The sequence below is a fragment of the Bombina bombina genome, chromosome 2 (assembly GCF_027579735.1).
Source record: "Bombina bombina isolate aBomBom1 chromosome 2, aBomBom1.pri, whole genome shotgun sequence".
Classification (NCBI taxonomy): domain Eukaryota; kingdom Metazoa; phylum Chordata; class Amphibia; order Anura; family Bombinatoridae; genus Bombina; species Bombina bombina.
The window spans coordinates 513,293,142-513,314,200 of NC_069500.1; the positions used below are offsets into that span (position 1 = coordinate 513,293,142).

Genomic DNA, 21,059 nt, shown 5'->3' on the forward strand with positions numbered 1-21,059 from the left:
TTTCCAAATTTTACAAATTTGACACTTTTGCTTCTTCGGAGGCTGTTTTTGGGAGAAAGGTTCTTCAGGCAGTGGTTCCTTCCGTATAAAGAGCCTGCCTGTCCCTCCCGTCATCTGTGTACTTTAGCTTTGGTATTGGTATCCCAGAAGTAATGATGACCCGTGGACTGACCACACTTAACAGGAGAAAACAAAATTTATGCTTACCTGATAAATTCCTTTCTCCTGTAGTGTGGTCAGTCCACGGCCCGCCCTGTTTTTTATGGCAGGTAAAAAATTTTTTGGAATTATACTCCAGTCACCACTACACCCTTTGGCTTCTCCTTTCTCGTTGGTCCTTGGTCGAATGACTGGAGGTGACGTAGAGGGGAGGAGCTATGTAGCAGCTCTGCTGGGTGAATCCTCTTGCACTTCCTGTTGGGGAGGAGTTAATATCCCAGAAGTAATGATGACCCGTGGACTGACCACACTACAGGAGAAAGGAATTTATCAGGTAAGCATAAATTTTGTTTTTTTTAGTGCTCTGCTCTCTGTAATCGGAGAACTTAGAGTCCGCTGAGCCATCTGCTCCTGGGGATTCCATATCCCCCGAGACACGCGCCTATATTATGTTTATTCCTATGTTTTTAGTATAGACACTTAAAAAAAAAAAAAGAAAAAATGTCCTCATATTGAGGCATCATTGGTTTTATCTGTGATATATAAAGTTTTTATGTATCATATTCTGTTTTCCTATGTTTTTATTAATTGAAATACAGTGCTAACAGCTCAATGGTAAATCACTGAGATTCAACCTGAGAGACCAGAGTTCGCGACTCCATGTGGGCATGACAGCCTGGTGCTCTGACTTTGCAGTTTCCTAACCTAGCATAACTCTTACCAAGTCTCAATGCCTTGTTGTAATATACAAGATAAGGGAGGCAGACTTTCTGAGCAGACAGACTTTTCATCCCGGGGAGTGGGCTCTCCATCCGGACGTTTTCTCTCAGATAACCCTCAGGTGGGAGGTTCCAGAGTAGGATCTGATGGCGTTTTGCCAAAACTCTGAGGTTCCTAAGTACGGCTCAGGGGCAAAAGATCCTCAGGCTGTTCTGATAGATGCTCTAGCGGTTCCTTGGATGTTCTCTCTGGCTTATGTTTCCTCCATTTGCTCTCTTTCCACGTGTCATTGCTCGTGTCAATCAGGAGAGAGCATCAGTGATCCTTGCAGGATTTGGTTTGCAGATCTGGTAAGGATGTCATCTCTACCTCCCTTGGAGGTTACCTCTGAGGAAGGACCTTCTAATTCAGGGTCTTTTCTCCATCCAAACCTAGATTCTCTGAAGCTGACTTTTTGGAGATTGAATGCCTAGTTCTATCTAGACGTGGTTATTCTGAAGCGGTCATTGAAACTATGCTTCAGGCTCACAAGATTTACCATAAGATATGGCGTTAATATCTTTATTGGTGCGAATCTAAGGGGTTCTCCTGGAACCAGCTCAGGATTCCCTGGGTTTTCTCTTTTCTTCAGGATGGCCTGGAGAAGGGTTTATCTGTCAGTATTTTAAAGGGTCTGATTTCTCCATTGTATATCCTTTTGCACAAACGTCTGGCAGACTTACCAGATGTTTAAGGCTTTGTTCAGGCCCTGGTTAGAATCAGGCTTGTGTTTAAACCTGTTGCTCCCCTGTGAAGACTTAATCTAGTTCTTAAGGGTTTTCAGCAGGCTCCGTTTGACCCAATGCATGTTGTTGATATAAAATTATCTTGGAAGGTTTTGTTTCTTCTTACTATTTCTTCCGCTCACAGAGTGTCTGAGCTTTCAGCTCTGCAGGTGATTCCGTACCTTATTTTTCATGCTGATAAGGTGGTCCTTCATACTAAATTGTGTTTCCTCCCTAAGGTGGTGTCGGATCAAAACATTTATCAAGAAATTATTGTTCCTTTTTGTCCTAATCCTTCTCCTCATAAGGAACGTCTTTTGCATAACCTGGATGTTGTGCGGGCTCTAAATTTTTACTTTCAAGCTACTAAAGATTTTCTGCAATCTTCCCCGTTTGTTGATTTCTCTGGAAAGCGTAAGGGTCAGAAGGCCACTTCTACTACTCTGTCTCTTTGGTTGAGAAGTGTGATTCTTTTTTGCTTATGAGACTGCTGGACTGCAGCCTCCTGAGAGAATACGGCTCATTCCACTAGGGCTGTCAATTCTTCTTGGGCTTTCAAAAATCAAGCTTCTGTGGAACAGATTTGCAAGGCGGCTAGATAGTCCTCTCTGCATACTTTTTCCAAATTCTACAAATTTTATACTTTTGCCTCAGCTGAGGCCTCTTGGGAGAAAGGTTCTTCAAGCGGTGGTGCCTTCTGTTTAGGTCCTCCTGCCTTTTTTCTCCTTCCCTGTTCATTCCGTGTCCTCTATCTTGGGTATTGGTTCCCACTGGTAATTGGAATGACGTTGTGGACTCTCCATGTCATAGGAAAGAAAAAAAAACTTATGCTTATCTTTCCGGACATGGAGAGTCCACTATCCCACCCTTTTTTTAGTTATTATTCGGCAGTTATTTTGTGTAAACCTAGGCACCTTTTCACTCTTTTTCCATTTTCCTTTGGCTGAATGACTGGGGATTATGGGTAAGGGAAGTTGCACTTAACAACTTTGCTGCGGTGCTCTTTTTCTCCTCCTGCTGGCCAGGAGTTGAATATCCCACTAGTAATTGGAATGACTTGTGGACTTGCCATGTCCGGAAATAAAGAAATTTATCAGATAAGCATACATTTTGTTTAACGGGGTTATAGTGTTTATTGCATTACTTTGCCATATGCTGTAATAGAGCTGTATAATTCTGTCCCTAAATCTAGCCTAGAAGCCAAGTCCCCTGAACAAATTTCTACCATTATTAGGTGTGCTTATTGAAAGCGATGAGGTACCTGCTTCAGCTTATTTATGTGACTCATGTTTAAATGTATTAATGCAAACAGACCAACCTAATACTCTTTCTTCAGTTTATTCATTACAGGAGAATGTTAATGTTTCACCCAGTGCAGTTTGAGGAGCTAGAGGCTCTCCCACCTTCAAACAAGCGTACAAGTTAGGTTCAGAATTTACCTTCTACTAGGTACTGTTCCCTGAAGCCAGGTGAAGTTTCTTCTGGTGATGTCTTCATCTGATGTTGAACCTGGTATTTCCTCTTGTTTAAAATTGAACATATTTGTTCTCTTTTGAAGGAGGTGTTACTGGTAATTACTTTAGGGGTTAAAGACCCTAGGGTTTCTGATGAATAAGCCTTGTCATTTTTTAAATTAAGTTTTTAAGACTGTTGTTAAACTCCCTGATGTTTTTCCTTTTCCTGATGCTATCTCTGACATGATTTCTAGGGAATGGTCTAGGCCAGGTAATTCATTTAATCCTTCTGCAAGGTCCTTTTTAAAAGCTCAAGCTTTTTTTCTAGGCTTTTTCAGATCTTAAGCTATGGTACGGATTGATCCATAGCTTAAAGATGGGATTTTATTCAAATCTCTTTATTGTTCCAAAGAAGGGAAGGCACTTTCAGACCAGTTCTGGATCTGAAAGCTCTGAACAAGTTTGTAAGGATTTCTACTTTCAAAATTGAATTTTTTTGGACTATTCTGGTTTTGTTCAGCAAGGTCAATTTATTTCCACAATAGATTTTAAGGATTTTAATTCACAGATAATATTACCAGTTTCTGAGGTTTGCCTTTGTGGACAAACATTTTCAGTTTGTTGATCTACCACTTGGTCTGGCTACAGCTCCAATAATATTCACAAAGGTTCTCTGTGCTCTTTTGTCCGTGATCAGAGCTCAGAGTATTGCAGAGTTTCCTTACCTGGATATCTTGGTTCAAGCTCCGTCTTTTCCTTTAGCAGAATCTCACACCAACTGACTCTTGGTTCTTCAACAACATGGCTGGATAATCAATTTTCCAAAATATCCTTTGATTCCTAAAACAAAAAGTATCTTTTTTTGGGGATTCAAGTAGTTTCCATATACATGAGTTCTTCTCTAACAGAGCAGAGAAGGTTAAAATCGGATTTCTTAAAGGCGGATGCTTCTCAGGAATCTATTGATGAGAGTCAGAGTATGCCGCAGCTTTCTCCCCAAGCGTCCCAATCTTTAACGCCCGCGCAAACAGTGCCCTGTACTTCTGCTCTAGTGCCTGCTGGAGTTACTTTAAAAGACATAGCTGCACTTATGTCTTCCACAATTTCTGATATGTTGTCTGTTTTTCCTATGCTTCAAGGCAAGCGTAAGAGGAAAAAACAACCATGTTGTCAATGAGGTTTCTGATGCTGTGGTGGAAATCTCTGAGGTACCCTCTCGGGGAACTGAGATGGAGGGTATTGAGGTTCTATCAGAAGGCGAAAGTTCATTACCTTTGACTGATTCAGAGGTTGTATCTGTCAGGTTTAAACTAGAACACCTCTGCCCGTTATTCAGGGAGGTTTTGGTTACTTTAGACGACGGTGATTCTACAGTAGTGGTCGTTCCTGCGAAGTCGAGTTAGTTGGATAGATATTTTGAAGTTCCTTCTTACGCAGACGTTTTTCTAGTTCCAAAGCGAGATTGTTTCCAAGGAATGTGAGAGACCAGGTATTCCCTTCTCTCCGTCTATTTTCAAAAAGATGTTTCCTATAGCTGACGCTGTCAGAGAAGCTTGACAGGGGCTATTTCCACCTTAGCCAAACGAACTACTATTCCTATTGAGGATAGTTGTGCTTTTAAAGATCCCATGGACAAGAAGTTAAAGGGTCTACTTAAAAAAAATTATGTTCACCAGGGTCTATTGCAGCCAGCTGCGTGCATTGCTAATGTCACTAGTGCAGCAGCTTATTTGTTTGATGCTCTGTCCGAGTCTCTAAAGACTGAGACTTCTTTAGAGGAGATCCAAGATAGGAAGTTATCCGATGCTTTTTATTACGGATGCTTGTCTGCAAATTACTAAATTGGCAGCTAAGAGTTCAGGGTTCTCTATCCTAGCCTGCAGAGCCTTATGGTTAAAACCTTGGTCTGCGGATGTCTCATCTAAGTCTAAGCTGCTAGCAATTCCTTACAATGCAAAGACCTTGTTTGGACCTGGTCTGACAGATTATCTCTGATATCACGGGAGGTAAGTGTCATCTTCCTTAGGATAAGAGAAACAAACAGAAAGGACGACAGAGTAATTTTCGTTTCTTTCGAAATTTCAAGGGAAATTCTCCCTCATCTAAACCAGAACAATCTAAGCCTACTTGAAGACCCAACCAGTCTTGGAACAAGGGTAAGCAGTCCAAGAAACCTGCTGCTGAAGCCAAAACAGCATGAAGGACATGCCCCTGAACGGGGACCGGATCTGGTAGGGGCAGACTTTCCTTCTTTATTCAGGCTAGGGCCGGGGAAAATTTCTTCTTTCAAGATTATCTGCAAACCAGATAAAAAAAAAAGGCGTTCTTACATTGTGTAAGAGACCTTTCCTTCTTGGGAGTGATTGTTCCCGTTCCAGTTCTGGAACAGGGGCAGGGTTTTTATTCAAATCTGTTTGTAGTTCCCAAAAAAGAGGGAACTTTTCAGACCTATCTTAGACCTCAAGAGTCTAAACAAGTTTCTCAGAGTTCCATCATTCAAGAAAGAAACTATTCGTACCATTCTTCCATTGATCCAGGAGGGTCAATTTATGATGACAGTGGATTTAAAGGATGCATATCTGCATGTTCCTATCCACAGAGATCATCACAAGTTCCTAAGGTTTGCCTTTCTCGACAAACACTTTCAGTTCGTGGCTCTTCCTTTCAGTCTGGCCACAGCACCCAGAATTTTCACAAAGGTTCTGTGGTCTCTGCTGGCGGTTCTAAGACTGCGGGGCATTGCGGTGGCGCCTTATCTGGACGATATTCTAATCCAGGCGCCATCTTATAAACAAGCAAGATCTCATACCGATGTTGTGATATCCTTCCTGAGAACTCACAGGTGGAAGGTAAATCTGGAAAAGAATTCCTTAATCCCGAAGACAAGGGTGATTTTCTTGGGAACTCTAATCGATTCTATATCTGAGGATTTTTCTGACAGAGGTCAGGAAATCAAAGATTTTAGATACCTGTCGAGCCCTTCAGTCCAATCCTCGGCCGTCAGTGGCTCAGGGCATGGAGGTAATCGGACTGATGGTGGCGGCAATGGACATCATACCGTTTGCTCTGTTTCACCTCAGGCCTCTGCAGTTAAACATGCTCAGGCAGTGGAATAGAGATTATGCAGATTTGTCTCCTCTAATAACCCTGGAACAGGAGACGAGGGGCTCTCTTCAATGGTGGTTGTCTCTGGATCATCTATCCCAGGGAACCTGCTTTCGCAGACCATCCTGGGTGATTGTGGCAACAGACGCCAGCCTTCTAGGGTGGGGAGCTGTCTGGGGTTCCCTAAAGGCTCAGGGAGTGTGGACTCAGGCAGAGTCTGTTCTTTCTATAAATGTCCTAGAATTAAGAGCGATCTTCAATGCTCTTCTGGCCTGGCCTCAATTGGCTTCGGCCCAGTTTATCAGATTCCAGTCGGACAACATCACGTCAGTGGCTTACATCAATCATCAGGGAGGAACGAGGAGTTCCTTAGCGATGACCGAGGTAGCCAGGATAATCCGGTGGGCGGAGGCCCACTCTTGCCATCTGTCAGCGATCCACATCCCAGGGGTGGACAACTGGGAGGCAGACTTTCTGAGCAGGCAGACTTTTCATCCGGGAGAGTGGGAACTCCATCCGGAGGTGTTCTCCTCCAACCTGATTCTCAAATGGGGTCGGCCGGAGTTAGATCTCATGGTATCTCGTCAGAATGCCAAGCTCCTGAGATACGGGTCGAGGTCCAGGGATCACCAGGCAGAACTGATAGATGCTCTGGCGGTTCCTTGGTCCTTCAATCTTGCATACCTATTCCCTCCGTTTGCGCTTCTTCCTCGGGTCATTGCTCGAATCAAGCAGAAGAGGGCACCGGTGATCCTAATCGCTCCTGCTTGGCCTCGCAGGATTTGGTATGCAGATCTAGTGGACATGTCATCCCTGCCACCTTGGAGACTTCCGTTGAGGAAGGACCTCATTCAAGGGCCCTTCCTTCACCCAAATCTAGTTTCTCTTAGGCTGACTGCTTGGAGATTGAACGTTTAATCCTATCCAAGCGGGGTTTTTCTGATTCGGTCAGAGAGACCATGATTCAGGCTTGTAAGCCTGTAACTAGAAAGATTTACCATAAGATATGGCGTAAATATCTCTATTGGTGTGAATCCAAGGGCTACTCATGGAGTAGAGTTAGGATTCCCAGAATTTTGTCTTTTCTCCAAGGTTTGGAGAAGGGGTTATCGACAAGTTCCCTAAAGGGTCAAATATCTGCCCTATCTATTTTGTTACACAAATGTCTGGCAGATGTCCCAGATGTACAATCATTTTGTCAGGCCTTGGTTAGGATCAGACCTGTGTTCAAACCAGTTACTCCTCCATGGAGTCTGAATTTAGTTCTCAAAGTTCTGCAAGGGGCTCCGTTTGAGCTTATGCATTCCTTAGATATTAAGTTGTTATCTTGTAAAGTTGCTATTTCTTCTGCTTGTAGAGTGTCTGATCTCTCGGCGTTGCAATACACTTCGCCTTACCTTATTTTTCATTCAGATAAGGTAATTTTGCGTACTAAACTTGTTTTTCTTCCTAAGGTTGTTCCAGATAGGAACATTAATAGGGAGATTGTTGTTCCTTCCTTGTGTCCTAATCCTCCTCTGAAAGAACGTCTTCTGCACAATCTGGACGTGGTCCATGCTTTAAAATATTACTTGTAAGCGACTAAGGACTTTCGTCAGTCCTCTTCTTTGTAATTTTCTCTGGAAAACGTAAGGGTCAGAAAGCTACAGCTACCTCTCTTTTTCTTTTTGGCTGAAGAGTATCATCCGCTTTGCATATGAGACTGCTAGACAGCAGCCTCCTGAGAGGATTACGGCTCATTCCACTAGGGCAGTTGCTTCCTCATGGGCATTCAAAAACTAAGCTTCTGTAGAACAGATTTGCAAGGCTGCAACTTGGTCCTCTCTTCACATTTTTTCTAAATTTTAGAAATTTGATACTTTGGGGAGAAAGGTTCTTCAAGCAGTGGTGCCTTCCGTTTACGTTCCCTGTCTTGTCCCTCCCGTATCATCTGTGTCCTCTAGCTTGGGTATTGTATCCCATAAGTAATGAAGATGATCAGTTGACTCATCATGTCTTTAACCTCTTAAGGACATGACGGAATTTTTCCGTCATAAAACAATTGAGCAAACTGAAAGCTGTGTCCTTAAAGGGTTAAAAAGAAAATTTATGGTTACCTGATGAATTTTGTTTCTTTTTAGACACGCTGAGTCCACGGCCCGCCCTTTTTGAAGACACCTCTGCACCATGGCTTTTCCTTTCTCTTCCTAACTTCGGTTGAATGACTAGAGTGGGAGGGAAGGGAGGAGCTATTTAACAGCTCTGCTGTGGTGCTCTTTGCCTCCTCCTGCTGACCAGGAGGGAGGTGAATATCCCATAAGTAATGAAGATGATCCGTGGACTCATTGTGTCTAAAAAGAAACAAATTTATCAGGTAAGCATAAATTTTCTTTTTTGGGATTAGTATTTTATTTTGCACATCTTTTTTTCCCTGCTCCTTTTTTGGCTTGTATTCCTTTTTCTTACCGCACTATGCTTGGCTATAGACTGAGGTATGTGTGAGGAGTTTTATAGGGCTCTTGGGAAACTTTGCATCCTTCTAGTGGTAGGGAAGAGTAATGCCTAGGAGTAATGGATGGATCATTAACTCTCAGCACCGTGAAACAAATTTATCAAGTAAGCAAAAATTATGTTTACCTCTGCTGGCTGCCCCCTTATTTCAGTTCTTTTGACAGGGAGTGAGAACAATGTTATCTACATGACTCATGAACTAATGCTGCCCAGCTTTGAGAAACTGTCAAAAATGCAGAGATAAGAGGTGACCTTCAAGGGCTTAGAAATTAGCTTATGGGCCTACCTAGGTTTAGCTTTCAACAAATACCAAGAGAACAAAGCAAATTTGATGATAAAAGTAAATTTGAAAGTTGTTTAAAAATTGCATGCCCTATCTGAATCATCAAAGTCCTTTTTAAGCAATGCCATTTGCATCACTTTAAATACATTTTTTTCATTATCTCATTGAACTTAACCTATTTTATTTTCTGCAGGGACACTTTTCTGGCATGGGTTGCTGCGCGCAATCCAGGTACACTTGCATCTGTCAAATAACCCATGGTGTCCACGAAGAGGGCTTCTGTGTGTAGGAATTTGAGAAGGATGGCAATTTCCAAGAGAGCATTTTACTGACTTTACTCAACGTACAATTATTTGTAGGAATTTGGAAAGACTGAGTGGGAATACACCACTTTTTTTCTTTGTATTTTTGATTTTCTCTATCAACAAAGATCTCCATTTTGAGCCTAAAACAAATTCCAATTTAATATTTATTTTATATTTGATTTTGCAATGTCACGCTAAATCTTTATTTTATGGAATCTTTGTACTATGGATTACAAATATTAGGACAAGGAACACTGCATTCACATTTTCTGCCAAGGAAGGCTGTTGCAATAAGGGCTACATCAATATAGTACTATTGATGAGCCTAATGAAGGACTCATGGGAAGGTTTATGCACACATCCATCAGAAGCATTTGTGGAGCACTTTATTCATCTGCATTGCAGTCTGTTTACAAACTGTTAATTGTCTTTATATCAGGCCAGCTGATTTAATAATATGGCTAATGTGAACCATGATGACAAACCCAAGGAACATATTTTATAGCTTCTGTCTGCATATCATATTGTGTAGCTATTTTGTTTTTAAAACCACAGAAACAAAATGTAGCAGCCCTTCCATGTGACTAGTTAGTACTACTGGTATTTTGCCTTTACGTTAAAAGGTATGCTCCTATATAGGTAAAACTTGTTATTGGTTAATTTATGGGAGTTGTTTATTTTTGTGCTCTAAAGTAGAGCTCGCTGATCTTAGCTAGAAACAAATACCAGAGTTTAAATTAAAGGATCATTAAACCCAAAATTTCATGATTCAGATAGTGAATACAGTTTTTAATCAACTTTCATCAAAGTTGCTTCATTCTCTTGGTATCCTTTGTTGAAGGAGCAATGCACTCCAAGGATCTAGCTGAACAAAGCAAGCTTCCAGTAGTGCATCACTTCTGAGCCTACCTACGGAATGCTGTTCAACAAAGAATGAAGCAAATATCATAGAAATAAATTGTAAAGTTGTTTAAAATTGTATGCTTTATTTGAGTTATGAAAGTAATTTTACTTACTGTCCATTTCATGGCTGCACATAACCCTGATGTTTCCTTAAGTCTTCAATTTGAGATTTCCTATTTGATCTTAAAACTTTGTGTTTACATTCACTGCAGTGCCAGATCCCCATACATGCAAAAGTGATGCAGGCAATTTGTGAGCATGAATAAAAGTTGAATGCTGTAAAGGTTATGAGATGGGTGCTTTCTCACTACCTGTGCGTATGCTACAGAGATGTCTACTTCTAAACATCAAGTGCTTTGTTATAGAAGCAATGCATAAACAGGATTTGATTACTACCTGTTAGATATCTGAATTGATTATTTAAATAAATATGTTCCTGAAAAGTCCCCCTCCCAATGATGCAGTAGTGGTAGGATACTTTGTTTTTCAGATGCAGTTTTTGTCATATCCCACACAACCTGCTGAATAATTTATGGAGTTACATAGACAAATTAAGGAATATTTTAGCTAAATCCTTTTTTATGTCAGCTTTTATTTTTTCACTAAAAAAAGTTACAGAACTTGAAATAAAAAAAAAAATTAAAATTACAGTATAATTTTTATATATTATGAAAGTATATGTATAATATACACAGTGTATTCAGATTCCTTGATTACAGCACCCCAGGTGTGATGTTTATAATAAGCTTCACATGTTCTTTGGCTTTGAGATTACTCCATCTGGATATTGCTGCTTAAACCTTGCCACCACATCTGGATCTAAAAGGTGAATTCCATCTAATTGGTTGCCCAAAGTAATCCTATAAAGAGAAACATTAATGAGAAAACCATTTAAATATAAAAATCCAGGAGTAAAAGTAGAAATCTCTTAGCAGGGTGAGTTGTTAATATCTGAATTTTGAATATCCAATGAAAAAGGATAAGGTTTAATTAATGGACTATTACTTTTTTTTAATTTTTGGTTTGTAAAATCAATTTTACATGAAGTATCACATAATTAAAGAAACAAGACTGTTTCTTCTAACATACATAAAAAAAAAATCACTATCACTTAAATGCAAGCTCAAAATAACTGTTGGAGAATGTCATCAACTCACCAGTTTGGTTGCACATTATGAGGCCGCCCGAAAAGCTCAATTTTGCGTGTCCCAGGAGAAAGACGTTCTATCATTCCATAAATCTCATCAGGTTTGTGACTGGTGGAGCGTACCTTTTTGAAGAGAGAAATACCTTTGTAGTTAGTCACCCTTCTAGCCTAAAGACCTGCAAAATAATAATCTTATCGGGTCTCCCCATCACACATACTTAAAGGGACAAGAAACCCAACAGTTTTCTCTTTCATGATTCGGTTAGAGCATACAATTTATTTAGAATAGCCAATTTGCTTCATTATTTAGGTATCCTTTTTTGAAAAGCATAGCTAGCCTTAGCACCTGGGTGCTGATTGGTGGCTGCACATATAAAATGTGACCCTGTGATTACCTTTGATCTAAGCCTCTGCAGACTGTCTCCTTATTTCATTTCTTTTGACACTTGCATTTTAGCCAATCAGTGCTGACTCAAATAACTCCACGGGTGTTCTCTATATGGCGCACATGAACTAGCACTGTCTAGCTGTGAAAATTGTCAAGAGCTTAGAAACTAGCATATGAGCCTACCTAGATTTAGCTTCTAACAAAGAATACAAAAGCAAATTTGATGATTAAATTAGAAAGTTGTTTAAAATTGCATGTCCTTTCTAAATCTTGACAATGGGCCATATTATAAGTGAAGCACAAAACACATCAAAAATACATTACAAAGTACACTTACACTCTCAAAAACTATTATTAAAAAAAAAAGGAAATTTATGCTTACCTGATAAATTTATTTCTTTTACGATATGACGAGTCCACAGATTTCATCCTTACTTATGGGATATTGCCTCCTGGTCAGCAGGAGGAGGCAAAGAGCTCCGCTGCATAAATAGCTCCCCCCCCCCAACTCAGTCATTCAACCGAAGTTAGGAAGAGAAACGAAAAGCCAAGGAGCAGAGGTGACTGAAGATTAACAAAAATAAAAACCTGTCTTTAGAAAAAAACGACGGAGGGCCGTGGACTCGTCATATCGTAAAATAAATACATTTATCAGGTAAGCATAAATTTCCTTTTGTTTTACAAAACTTTCCAAGATAATAACTTAATATCTATGGAATGCATAGGTTCAAACAGAACCCCTTGAAGAACATTAAGAACTAAATTCAAGCTCCAAGGAGGAGCAATTGGTCTAAATACAGGTCTGATTCTAGTCAGGGCCTGACAAAAAGATTGAACATCTGCCAGACGCTTGTGTAGCAAAATAGACAAAGCAGAAATCTGTCCTTTTAAGGAACTTGCTGACAACCCTTTCTCCAATCCTTCTTGGATTAAAGATAAAATCCTGGGAATCCTAACCTTACTCCATGAGTAGCCCTTTGGATTCGCACCAATAAAGATATTTACGCCATATCTTATGGTAAATCTTTCTAGTAACAGGCTTGCGTGCCTGAAACAAGGTATCAATTACTGCATCAGAGAACCCCCACTTTGATAAAATCAAGCGTTCAATCTCCAAGCAGTCAGCTGCAGAGAAACTAGATTTGGATGATGGAAGGGTCCCTGAATGAGAAGGTCCTGCCTCAATGGAAGCTTCCACGGTGGCAGAGATGACATGTCCATCAGATCGGCATACCAAGTCCTGCGAGGTCACGCAGGAGCGATGAGAATCACCGAAGCCCTCTCCTGTTTGACTTGAGCAATCACCAGGGGAAGGAGAGCAAATGGAGGAAACACATAAGCTAGGTTGAACGACCAAGGCATCTATCCGTTTGGCCTGAGGATCCCTGGACCCGTATCTCGGGAGCTTGGCATTCTGACGAGATGCCATAAGATCCAGCTCCGGCCTGCCCCATCTGAGAACCAGGTTGGCAAAGACTTCCGGGTGGAGTTCCCATTCCCCCTGAGGAAACGTCTGTCTGCTCAAAAAATCCGCCTCCCAGTTGTCCACTCCTGGGATGTAGATTGCCGACAGATAAGAGTGAGCTTCCGCCCACTGAATTATCTTGGCTACTTCTGTCATCGCTAAGGAACTCCTTGTTCCTCCCTGATGATTGATGTAAGCTACAGTCGTGATGTTGTCCGACTGGACTCTGATGAATTTGGCCGAAGCCAACTGAGGCCAAGCCTGAAGCGCATTGAATATTGCTCTTAACTCCAGAATATTGATGGGAAGTAGAGACTCCGACCGAGTCCACACACCCTGAGCCTTCAGGGAGTTCCAGACTGCACCCCATCCTATCAGGCTGTTGTCCGTTGTCACTATCATCCAAGAGGGTCTGCGGAAGCATGTCCCTTGGGACAGATGATCCGGTGACAACCACCATAGAAGAGAGTCCCTTGTCTCCTGATCCAGATATATTTGAGGAGACAAATGTGCATAATCTCCATTCCATTGTCTGAGCATGCTCAGTTGTAGAGGTTTGAGATGAAAACGAGCAAACTGAATGATGTCCATTGCTGCCACCATCAATCCAATTGCCTCCATGCACTGAGCCACTAATGGCCGAGGATTGGACTGAAGGGTTCGGCCTGTATTCAGAATCTTTAACTTTCTGACTTCCGTCAAAAAGATCTTTATGGATAGAGAGTTGATTAGAGTTCCCAGGAAAGGAACCCTTGGCTGTGGAATTAGTGAACTCTTTTCTAGATTCACCTTCCACCCGTGAGTCCGTAGAAAGGATAGAACAATGACGGTATGAGACTTTGTTAGCTGATAAGACGACGCCTGGATCAGAATATCGTCCAGATAAGGCGCCACTGCAATGCCCCGCGGTCTCAGAACCGCTAGCAGTGACCCCAGAACCTTTGTGAAAATTCTGGGTGCCGTGGCCAGACCAAAAGGAAGAGCCACAAACTGAAAATGTTTGTCCAGAAAGGCAAACCTCAGGAACTTGTGATGATCTCTGTGGATAGGAACATGAAGATATGCATCCTTTAGATCCATGGTAGTCATAAATTGACCCTCTCGGATCAATGGAAGAATGGTACGAATAGATTCCATCTTGAAAGATGGAACGCTGAGAAACTTGTTTATACTCTTGAGATCTAAGATAGGTCTGAAAGTTCCCTCTTTTTTTAGGAACTACAAACAGACCTGATACAGTCCCTGTGAAGGAACCGGACACAGGAATCCCAAAGAAGAGAGGGCTCACTCCCAATGTAAGAACACCTCTCATTGAGATGATACATCTGGATGCCCTTTATATCGAATCAATGTGCTGCTGCACAGGTGTGTACGCAGCCGGATGCTATGGCAAACCTTATAAAGCAGACCCTCCAACTGCTTGTTCATAGGGTCTTAGAAGGCCCAACTATCCTTAACAGGAATAGTAGCTTGGTTAGCCAAAATGGAAATGGTCCCCTCCACCTTAGGGACCGTCCGTCCAGAGTCCCCGACAGCATCAGCTATCAGGAACATCTCCAAGAATTCGGAAAATCCCAAAGCATCTCCCTCCTTCATAATATGGAGGAAGCATTGGAAAACTAAATTTATGCTTACCTGATAAATTACTTTCTTTTACGTTATGACGAGTACACGGATTTCATCCTTACTTGTGGGATATTAACCTCCTGCTAACATGAAGTGGCAAAGAGCACCACAGCAGAGCTGTATATATAGCCCCTCCCCTTCCCCTGCACCCTCAGTCATTCGGCCGAAGGTATGGGAAGAGAAAAAGGAAAGGCTAAAAAGGTGCAGAGGTGACTGAAGTTTACAAAAAATATGAAGAAAAAACTGTCTTAAAAAGAACAGGGTGGGTCGTGGACTCGTCATATCGTAAAAGATAGTAATTTATCAGGTAAGCATAAATTTAGTTTTCTTTTACAAAGATATGATGAGTCCATGGATTTCATCCTTACTTGTGGGAAACCAATCCAAAAGCAATAGGACAGGGATGAAAGGGAGGGACAAGACAGAAACCTAAACAGAAGGCACCACTGCTTTAAGAACCTTTCTCCCAAAATAGCCTCAGAAGAAGCAAAAGTATCAAATTTGGAAAAAGTGTGAAGGGACGACAAAGTCGCAGCCTTACAAATCTGTTCCATCATTTTTAAAAGCCCATGTGGAAGCCATAGCCTTAGAAGAATGAGCCGTAATTCTTTCAGGAGGCTGCTGTCCAGCAGTCTCATATGCCAGGCGAATGATACTTCTCAGCCAAAAAGAAAGAGGTAGCCGTAGCTTTCTGACCCCTACGCTTTCCAGAATAAACAATGAATAATGAAGATGATTGACGGAAATCCTTAGTTGCCTGTAAGTAAAAAACTTTAAGGCATGGACCACGTCCAAGTTATGTAACAGATGCTCCTTCTTAGAAGAAGAATTAGGACACAAGGAAGGAACAACAATTTCCTGATTAATATTCTTATTCTAAACAACCTTAGGAAGGAACCCAGGTTTGGTACGTAAAAACCACCTTATCAGAATGAAATATGAGATAAGGCGAATCACACTAATGCTGAAAGCTCAGAAACTCTTCGAGCAGAAGAAATAGCAACCAAAAACAGAACTTTCCAAGATAATAGTTTAATATCTATGGAATGCATAGGTTCAAACGGAACCCCTTGCAGAACTGTAAGAACTAAATTCAAACTCCAGGGAGGAGTAATAGGTCTAAATACAGGCTTAATGCTAGATAGAGCCTGACAAAAAGACAGACTGAACATCTGATACATTTGCCAAACATTTGTGAAACAGAATTGACAAAGCTGAAATTTGTCCCTTTAAGGAACTTGCTGATAACCCTTTCTCCAATCCTTCTTGGAGGAAAGACAAAATCCTAGGAATCCTAACTTTACTTCATGATTAACCCTTGGATTCACACCAATAAAGATATTTACGCCATTTCTTATGATAGATCTTTCTAGTGACAGGCTTTCTAGCCTGTATCAAAGTATTGATAACTGAATCAGAATCCTCACTTCGATAAAATCAAGCGTTCAATCTCCACGCAGTCAGTTGCAGAGAAATTAGATTTGGATGTTGGAAAGGACCTTGAATGAGAAGGTCCTGTCTCAAAGGAAGTTTCCACGGTGGCAGAGAGAACATGTCCACTAGATCCGCATACCAAGTCCTGCGTGGCCACGCAGGCGCTATCAGGATCACTGAAGTTCTCTCCTGTTTGATTCAAGCAATCACACGTGGGAGGAGAGGAAACAGCGGAAACACATAAGCTAGGTTGAACAACCAAGGTACTGCCAAGGCATCTTTTAGTTCGGCCTGAGGATCCCTTGACCGGGATCCGTATCTTGGAAGCTTGGCATTCTGACGAGATGCCATCAGATCCAACTCCGGTCTGCCCCATCTGAGAATCAATGAGGCAAATACCTCCGGGTGAAGTTCCCACTCCCCCGGATGAAAAGTCTGTCGACTTAGAAAATCTGCTTCCCAGTTCTCTACCCCTGGGATGTAGATCGCTGACAGATGACAAGAGTGGGCCTCTGCCCCACTGATCATCTTGGATACTTTTCATCGCTAAGGAACTCCTTGTTCCCCCCTGTTGATTGACATATGCCACAGTCGTTATGTTGTCCGACAGGAATCTGAGTAATTTGGCCGAAGCCAACTGAGGCCACGCCTGAAGAGCATTGAATATTGCTCTCCGTTCCAGAATATTGATTGGAAGTAGAGACTCCACCTGAGTCCAAACACCCTGAGCCTTCAGGGAGGAGTTCCAAACTGCACCCCAGCCCAGAAGGCTGGCATCTGTTGTCACTATCACCCACGAGGGTCTGCGGAAACAAGTCCCCTGGGACAGATGATCTGGCGACAACCACCAAAGAAGAGTTTCTGGTCTCTTGATCCAGAATTATCTTTGGAGATAAATCTGCATAATCCCCATTCCACTGACCGAGCATGCACAGTTGCAGTGGTCTGAGATGAAAGCGAGCAAACGGAACAATGTCTATTGCCGCTACCATTAATCCGATTACCTCCATACACTGAGCCACTGATGGCCGAGGAATGGACAGAAGTGCTCGGCAAGCATTCAAAATCTTTGATTTTCTGACCTCCGTCAGAAATGCTTTCATGGCTACCGAAATTCTTTCCCTTCCTCCTCTAAACAGGAAGGAAACTATTCGCAAACCAAGTCAACTTGGAAACCAAATCACTCTTGGAACAAAGGTAAACAATCCAAGAAACCCTCTGTTGATTCCAAGTCAGCATGAAGGGTTTTCCCCCGACCCAGGACCGGCTCTGGTAGGGGGCAGACTTTCCTTTTTCATTCAGGCTTGGGTAGGAGATGTTCAGGATCCCTGGGCTATAGAAATAGTGTCTCATGGATACAAACTGGAATTCAGAAATTCTTCCCCCCAGGGAAGATTTCTTCTTTCAAGATTATCTGCAGACCAGATAAAAAGAGAGGCGTTCTTACGTTGTGTAAAAGACCTCTCTTCCATAGGGGTAATTTGTCCCGTTCCAATACAGGGACAGGGTTTTTATTCAAATCTGTTTGTAGTTCCCTAAAAGGAGGGAACCTTCAGACCTATCCTAGACCTCAAGAGTCTAAACAAGTTTCTCAGAGTTCCATCGTTCAAGATGGAAACTAGTCGTACCGTACCATTCTTCCATTGATCCAGGAGGGTCAATTTATGACGACAGATCTAAAGGATGCATATCTTCATGTTGCTATCCACAGAGCTCATCACAAATTCCTGAGGTTTGCCTTCCTGGACAAACACTTTCAGTTCGTGGCCTATCCTTTCGGTCTAGCCACGGCAACCAGAATTTTCACAAAGGTTCTGGGGTCTCTGCTGGTGGTATTGCGGTGGCGCCTTATCTGGATGATATTCTAATCCAGGCGTCATCTCAGCAAACAAAGTCCCATACCGACATTGTGCTATCCTTCCTGAGAACTCACGGGTGGAAGGTAAAACTGGAAAAGAATTTGTCAAATCCGCAGACAAGGGTTTCTTTCTTAGGAACTCTAATCGACTCCATATCCATGAAGATTTTTCTGACAGAGGTCAGAAAGTCAAAGAACATAATTTATGTAAGAACTTACCTGATAAATTCATTTCTTTCATATTAACAAGAGTCCATGAGCTAGTGACGTATGGGATATACATTCCTACCAGGAGGGGCAAAGTTTCCCAAACCTTAAAATGCCTATAAATACACCCCTCACCACACCCACAAATCAGTTTAACGAATAGCCAAGAAGTGGGGTGATAAGAAAAAAAGTGCGAAGCATATAAAATAAGGAATTGGAATAATTGTGCTTTATACAAAAAAATCATAACCACCACAAAAAAGGGTGGGCCTCATGGACTCTTGTTAATATGAAAGAAATGAATTTATCAGGTAAGTTCTTACATAAATTATGTTTTCTTTCATGTAATTAACAAGAGTCCATGAGCTAGTGACGTATGGGATAATGACTACCCAAGATGTGGATCTTTCCACACAAGAGTCACTAGAGAGGGAGGGATAAAATAAAGACAGCCAATTCCTGCTGAAAATAATCCACACCCAAAATAAAGTTTAACAAAAAACATAAGCAGAAGATTCAAACTGAAACCGCTGCCTGAAGAACTTTTCTACCAAAAACTGCTTCAGAAGAAGAAAACACATCAAAATGGTAGAATTTAGTAAAAGTATGCAAAGAGGACCAAGTTGCTGCTTTGCAGATCTGGTCAACCGAAGCTTCATTCCTAAACGCCCAGGAAGTAGATACTGACCTAGTAGAATGAGCTGTAATTCTCTGAGGCGGAATTTTACCCGACTCAACATAGGCAAGATGAATTAAAGATTTCAACCAAGATGCCAAAGAAATGGCAGAAGCTTTCTGGCCTTTCCTAGAACCGGAAAAGATAACAAATAGACTAGAAGTCTTACGGAAAGATTTCGTAGCTTCAACATAATATTTCAAAGCTCTAACAACATCCAAAGAATGCAACGATTTCTCCTTAGAATTCTTAGGATTAGGACATAATGAAGGAACCACAATTTCTCTACTAATGTTGTTGGAATTCACAACTTTAGGTAAAAATTCAAAAGAAGTTCGCAACACCGCCTTATCCTGATGAAAAATCAGAAAAGGAGACTCACACGAAAGAGCAGATAATTCAGAAACTCTTCTAGCAGAAGAGATGGCCAAAAGGAACAAAACTTTCCAAGAAAGTAATTTAATGTCCAATGAATGCATAGGTTCAAACGGAGGAGCTTGAAGAGCTCCCAGAACCAAATTCAAACTCCAAGGAGGAGAAATTGACATAATGACAGGTTTTATACGAACCAAAGCTTGTACAAAACAATGAATATCAGGAAGAATAGCAATCTTTCTGTGAAAAAGAACAGAAAGAGCGGAGATTTGTCCTTTCAAAGAACTTGCGGACAAACCCTTATCTAAACCATCCTGAAGAAACTGTAAAATTCTCGGTATTCTAAAAGAATGCCAAGAAAAATGATGAGAAAGACACCAAGAAATATAAGTCTTCCAGACTCTATAATATATCTCTCGAGATACAGATTTACGAGCCTGTAACATAGTATTAATCACGGAGTCAGAGAAACCTCTATGACCAAGAATCAAGCGTTCAATCTCCATACCTTTAAATTTAAGGATTTCAGATCCGGATGGAAAAAAGGACCTTGCGACAGAAGGTCTGGTCTTAACGGAAGAGTCCACGGTTGGCAAGAGGCCATCCGGACAAGATCCGCATACCAAAACCTGTGAGGCCATGCCGGAGCTATTAGCAGAACAAACGAGCATTCCCTCAGAATCTTGGAGATTACTCTTGGAAGAAGAACTAGAGGCGGAAAGATATAGGCAGGATGATACTTCCAAGGAAGTGATAATGCATCCACTGCCTCCGCCTGAGGATCCCGGGATCTGGACAGATACCTGGGAAGTTTCTTGTTTAGATGAGAGGCCATCAGATCTATCTCTGGGAGCCCCCACATTTGAACAATCTGAAGAAATACCTCTGGCTGAAGAGACCATTCGCCCGGATGCAACGTTTGGCGACTGAGATAATCCGCTTCCCAATTGTCTACACCTGGGATATGAACCGCAGAGATTAGACAGGAGCTGGATTCCGCCCAAACCAAAATTCGAGATACTTCTTTCATAGCCAGAGGACTGTGAGTCCCTCCTTGATGATTGATGTATGCCACAGTTGTGACATTGTCTGTCTGAAAACAAATGAACGATTCTCTCTTCAGAAGAGGCCAAAACTGAAGAGCTCTGAAAACTGCACGGAGTTCCAAGATATTGATCGGTAATCTCACCTCCTGAGATTCCCAAACTCCTTGTGCCGTCAGAGATCCCCACACAGCTCCCCAACCTGTGAGACTTGCATCTGTTGAAATTACAGTCCAGGTCGGAAGAACAAAAGAAGCCCCCTGAATTAAACGAAGGTGATCTGTCCACCACGTTAGAGAGTGCCGAACAATCGGTTTTAAAGATATTAATTGATAAATCTTCGTGTAATCCCTGCACCATTGGTTCAGCATACAGAGCTGAAGAGGTCGCATGTGAAAACGAGCAAAGGGGATCGCGTCCGATGCAGCAGTCATAAGACCTAGAATTTCCATGCATAAGGCTACCGAAGGGAATGATTGAGACTGAAGGTTTCGACAGGCTGTAATCAATTTTAGACGTCTCTTGTCTGTTAAAGACAGAGTCATGGACACTGAATCTATCTGGAAACCCAGAAAGGTTACCCTTGTTTGAGGAATCAAAGAACTCTTTGGTAAATTGATCCTCCAACCATGATCTTGAAGAAACAACACAAGTCGA

General features: G+C 41.7%; 2 protein-coding genes across 3 annotated transcripts in view; one reads left to right on the forward strand and one right to left on the reverse strand.

Moving 5' to 3' along the window:
* TOX4 (TOX high mobility group box family member 4) overlaps window positions 1-10,466 on the forward strand; it is a 119,347-nt gene extending 108,881 nt beyond the window's left edge. For both annotated transcript variants that reach the window (XM_053702282.1, XM_053702281.1), the window contains exon 9: window positions 9,169-10,466. In XM_053702282.1, coding sequence (XP_053558257.1) covers window positions 9,169-9,229 — 61 coding nt within the window. In that variant the 3' untranslated portion in view covers window positions 9,230-10,466. The remainder of the gene's footprint in view (window positions 1-9,168) is intronic.
* Window positions 10,467-10,755: 289 nt separating this feature from the next.
* Window positions 10,756-21,059, reverse strand: part of METTL3 (methyltransferase 3, N6-adenosine-methyltransferase complex catalytic subunit) — a 107,377-nt gene continuing 97,073 nt past the window's right edge. Inside the window, exons 10-11 of the mRNA XM_053702284.1 lie at window positions 11,341-11,453; window positions 10,756-11,043 (exon numbers count right to left, since the gene is read on the reverse strand). Of these exons, the coding sequence (XP_053558259.1) occupies window positions 10,932-11,043; window positions 11,341-11,453 (225 nt within the window). The 3' untranslated portion in view covers window positions 10,756-10,931. The remainder of the gene's footprint in view (window positions 11,044-11,340; window positions 11,454-21,059) is intronic.